At 33.2% G+C, this 5111-nt stretch overlaps 1 protein-coding gene across 1 annotated transcript in view; it reads left to right on the top strand.

The window, feature by feature from the left end:
- LRRC28 (leucine rich repeat containing 28) overlaps positions 1-5111 on the top strand; it is a 132950-nt gene that overhangs the window by 29714 nt on the left and 98125 nt on the right. Inside the window, exons 3-4 of the mRNA XM_012643669.1 lie at positions 3227-3264; positions 4311-4448. Coding sequence (XP_012499123.1) covers positions 3227-3264; positions 4311-4448 — 176 coding nt within the window. The remainder of the gene's footprint in view (positions 1-3226; positions 3265-4310; positions 4449-5111) is intronic.

The following is a 5111-nucleotide window of genomic DNA, read 5'->3' as shown; positions in this document are numbered from 1 at the left end:
GTTATTTGCAGTTTAGTTTGATCCTTTTATGGCTTGTTTTTATGCTTTGTTTAGATAGGTCTAGAGTAACCTCTAATCTAAGGGTAGTGTAGTGCTATTTCCAAGGCATGAGCTTTGTAGGATCTCTTTTGAATACCTTAAGCAATCAACAAAGGTTTGTCACACTTGCTCAGGACTTGAATGCCTCTCAGCCTTGTGTGAGCTTTGTGGACTATTTAGCTGGTAGCTTTTAAGTTGCTTTTGGCCTAGAATTTCTTTTATGTGTATGCACTTTAGAATTCAGCTGAGAGTCAAAGGATCTCTTATTTAAATTTTTGGAGTTTTTAAATTTTTTTTTTATTTGGGAGCACCTTCTTCTCCAGAACTCTACCCCACAACTTCCAGCTGTCTCAGCTTCCCTTAACTCTGATATATGTGTCCATAACTCAGTGAGACTTCTATACTTTGGGATCTCCTTCCTGTTCCACAATACAGAATTTGCCTCCAGACAGAAAGCTAGGAAGATTATATGGCTTACCTCACTTGTTTCCTTTCTCTTAGGGAACATTAATAGCTTGCCTGTTGTTAATGTCTGAAAATAATTGTTTAATATACAGTCGTGCAGTGTAATGATGTTTTTGGTCAATGATGGACCGCATATATGGTGGTAGTCCCATAAGATTATAATATTGTGTTTTTACTGTACTTTTTTGATGATTAGATACACAAATACTTATTATTGTGTTACAGTAATCTACAGTGTTCAACACTGTAACATGCTGTATAGGTTTGTAGCCTAGGAGCAATAGGGTGTTCAATATAGCCTGGCTGTATAGTATGCTGTACCATCTAGGTTTGTGTAAGTACACTCTATGATGTGCGCACAATGACAAAATTGCCTAATGACACATTTGTTAGAACGTATTCTAATCATTAAGTAACACATGACTGTATTTCATCTTGCTTTCTTGTTGTCTATATCAGTCAGGTAAGTTCTGTTTACTCTATCCCTGTTACTTCATCATGGCTGGAAGTGGAAGTTCTGTTCCTTTAATTAAAAAAAACTTAATAATTTTAAATTTAAGAACAATTTTATATTTATAGAAAAGTTATGAAGATAGTACAGAGCATTCTGGTATACCCTTCATCTAGTTTCCCTATTGTTAACATCTTAGAATTCCACAGAATATTTGTCAAAACTGAGAAACTGCCATTGGTGTATTACTGCTAAGTAAATGTCTATATTTAACTTAAAAAACAAAACTGTCAAGCTATTTTCCAAAGTGGCTGTGCCCCAAAATGAGGTTCCCACTAGCAATGAATGAGAATTCCTGCATTATTCGAGTAGAAGAACATAATGAAAACAAGTTACATCGAAACATCAACATTTTAACTACTCTGAAGTTACCAAAATTAAGTAAAAGGAAGCAACTTAAAATTGAAAGTCCTAAGCCTATGATTATAAATAACTCATCGTAACTATAATAACAATAACATTAGCATTCACTGAACTCTTACTATGCACCAAGCACTGATATTAATTCATTCAATCCCCACAATATCCCTATGTTGTTGGTGCAATTATTATTTGCTTTTATAGATTAGGAGAGTGAGAGTTTCAGTAAATTCCCCATGGTCACATGGCTATTAAGGTACAGGCATCTGGGTCCAGAGCCTGCTCTCTGATCCACTGTACCAGTGATGGTTCTCATTTCATTATATATCAGAATCACTTTAGGAGTGGAGACGGTGTTTCACTTGGTACAGAATGGTCTTGGGTACCAATAAGACCCCTGGTGATTTTAGTGTATAGTCAGGATTGGGAATACTCTGTACCATTTTATTTAGCATCTTCATTATAATGTAGATAAATTTAATGTTTTAAAATATATTTTAAAATTTTTAATTATAATAGTGGGTACTTTAGTTCATATTTTGATTTGGACATTTTAAGGTCCTTTTTTATAGATGGAACTTGAGGCAAGTATTTTGTTGAAAAATTTTAGAAAATCAGTTCTCTGTTTTAGTATCTAGACACTCCGGCTTTTGTGTAACAAATGCAAGTGTTTATTTTTGTATTTAGGGTCATTTAATAAAGTACCTTGCTATTCCTTCCTAAAATTAATGTTTAAAGAGCATTAATTTAAAAATGTATAATCATTTCATATATACAAAGCAAGGAATGAAATATAGAATGGCATGCTTGTTTAAATTGTGTTATACCTAGGATATTAATAGTCTACAAATTGCTCTAATTCAGCATAGAATAACCTTCATAAAATTATTTTCTTTCTTATTCTGTGTTCGTTGACATTTTAACATTCAATATTAGACTTTAAAAATACAGAAGAAAATTTCTAAATTCTATTTAAAAATACATTATAAGAATTTATTTTTAAAGTAAAATAAAAGAAACTAGAGGTTTGAAAATAAAGTTTGCTAAAACTAGTACTCTTGTTTCGAAACGAATAATACAAATTAATTTTCTTAAATTATTGCTGTATGATCTCCAGCAGTCCCTTTGTCGTTTTGCTGAATAGTGATTATGATAATTGCATAAAGTGTCCACTAGAGTGTGCTAAAGATACTTCAGTGTGAAAAGTTATTTTCTTAGACTTGCCTAGACGTGTCAGCCTTGCAGAAATTTTTTTTTTAAGAGAAGAATTTGATTTCTTGTTTATGCAATTTCTTTTGCTGTGAAATACATTCTGTACCTTGACAGTTGGATATTTCTACAGGTACTGTAAATGAGTATTTAATCTCTCCGTTCTTGTTTCTCAGTAAGCATGCTAGCTAGAAATGTCTTTATTTTGTGAAGTTACTCTTAAAAACTAAAAATTGTATCTCCCTTTACGCAATAGGTGTTGATTTTTCTTTACACAAAAGGTATATTTTTGAAAACACGAATAATTTAAAATGAATAGAGAAACTAGTAATTTGCTTTATGAGTTTAAAAATACTTCATAGTTTATTATGCATACTTTTATTTTAAAATAGCAACTAAATCAGTAAATAGATTTGGATTTAATATTAAATATTTGTAATTCTGGCATAAAATATTATTCTCAAAGTATTATTAGTTTACTGTGATAACCATGTATTTTGTGTTGATGCATCGAAGTATAGTGTGAAAGAAAGTTTTGGCCCATTTTTATGTGATAAATTTGTAAGCAAGCATTTTATAAACTGATTATCTGGCACAAGTACTTAATGATAATGACTTTTTTTTCTCTCCCCCTTCTCCCAGGTACCTCCACTCAAATAACATCGTTGTGGTTCCAGAAGGTAGGTACACTTAGAATTTTTAGTTAGAAAACAATATAGTTTAAGCTTTGCTTTGTAAGTAGAACAAATTATCTCTCTCTCTTTTTTTTTTTTAAGAGACAGAGTCTTTCTGTGTCACCCAGGCTGGATTACAGTGGTGCAATCATTGCTCACAGTAACCTTGAATTCTGGCTCAAGTGATCCTCCTGCCTCTGCATCCCAAAGTATTGGGATTCTAAGCATGAGCCACTGCGCTTGGCCAAAACTGTCTCTTTAATCCTATTTCGGTTGATGTATTAGGGAATTTTAATTATAAAGCACCTTTAATTTATTAGCTTTAAAACTTTTCCCCCTAATAAGTCCAGTTAAGAATTATGAATAAATAAGTCTAAAATGGTTACATAAATTATTATTAGATAAATTGCTGTTAGGTAAATAAAATAAATTATAAATTTAATAAATGCAGTTAAGAATTCTGGTTGGATAAAAAAAGACCTTGTAAATGTTTCTTGAATATTTGTTTATTCAAGCAGTTTTTCTTTTTTTCAAGAGGTAAGATCTCAATCTGTCATCCAGGCTGGAGTGCAGTGGATCAATCTTACCTCCTATTCCTGGGTTTAAGCCATCTTCCCATCTCAGCCTCCTGAGTAGCTGGGACTATAGGTGCATGCCACTGGCCCAGCTAATTTTTCTATTTTTTTTAGAGATGGGGTCTCATTGGGTTGTACAGTCTGTTCCCCAGTTTCTGGGCTCTAGTGATCCTCCTGCCTTGACCTCCCAAAGTGCTAGGATTACAGGTGTGAGCCACCATGCCTGGCCTATTCAAGCGGTTTTTACATTGTTTTAGTGTTTTTATTTGTGCTGTTTTTTATGTTGTTATATCTCAAGGTGGAAGTATTTATCACTTCCATTAAATTTAGTTTGATCTATGTTTTTACTATTTTGTGAATAACTGAGACAGGGATGGTAAGTATTAAAATATTTTAACTTGGAGTACTTGTGTTATAGATTTGGTGTAACACCTGGGTCAAATTCATTTTGCCCTTCGCCTTCTTTTCTCTTTGAAGCCATTGGGTCCCTTGTAAAACTCCAGTGTCTGGATCTTAGTGACAATGCCTTAGAAATCGTTTGCCCAGAAATTGGTCGTCTGAGAGCTTTACGTCATCTTCGGTTAGCTAATAACCAACTGCAATTCCTACCTCCAGGTAATCATACTCCATAGCACACAATAGCTTCTTATCTATTACAAGTCTGTCTTTATTCATGTTTCTCACTGTATGTCTAGGCAATTGGGCTATGGATATATTTGTAAGTAGTCAATTTTCTGTTTGTTTGAAGATGAAACTAAGGAATGTGGGTGAAATATTACTAAGAGTCTTTCTCCTGATACAAACATAAGAAGGTAGCATTTATGTTTTAGATAGGGCTATAATTACTACAATTGTGCATTGTAATCAATGCCCCTTAGAATCACTGCCATGGTAAAATATTTGTTCCAAGAGCTACTTCAGTTTTGAATTTCACATAAGAGAATTTAGGTGAACTTTGCATGATATATGATCAATTTAGTATCCAAAAGACAGATACATACACTGCTTTCTCTCATTTTCCAGTGAGGTAACTGATGTATGTTAACTTTGATTTAAAAAGGCATCATGCTAAAATTTAGTAGCACAATTTAAATGTGAGTCCTAGAATTGTCAGTTTGCCTGCTGAACATCCGATTAGATTATGATGTGCCTGTAGACAGACAGTGCTAAAATCATGCATTCCCTTGACAGCTACCATTAAACCTTTTGACTTTCTTGGGAGGGACATTCAGAGACCTTGCTTTGTGAATCCACATATTTGTAAATTCCACTGTCATA

This window comes from Propithecus coquereli, unplaced genomic scaffold, assembly GCF_000956105.1.
Source record: "Propithecus coquereli isolate 6110/MARCELLA unplaced genomic scaffold, Pcoq_1.0 Scaffold20, whole genome shotgun sequence".
Taxonomy (NCBI): Eukaryota; Metazoa; Chordata; class Mammalia; order Primates; family Indriidae; genus Propithecus; species Propithecus coquereli.
The sequence above is the reverse complement of the archived record's forward strand: the minus strand, read 5'-3'. Positions and strand labels throughout refer to the sequence as shown.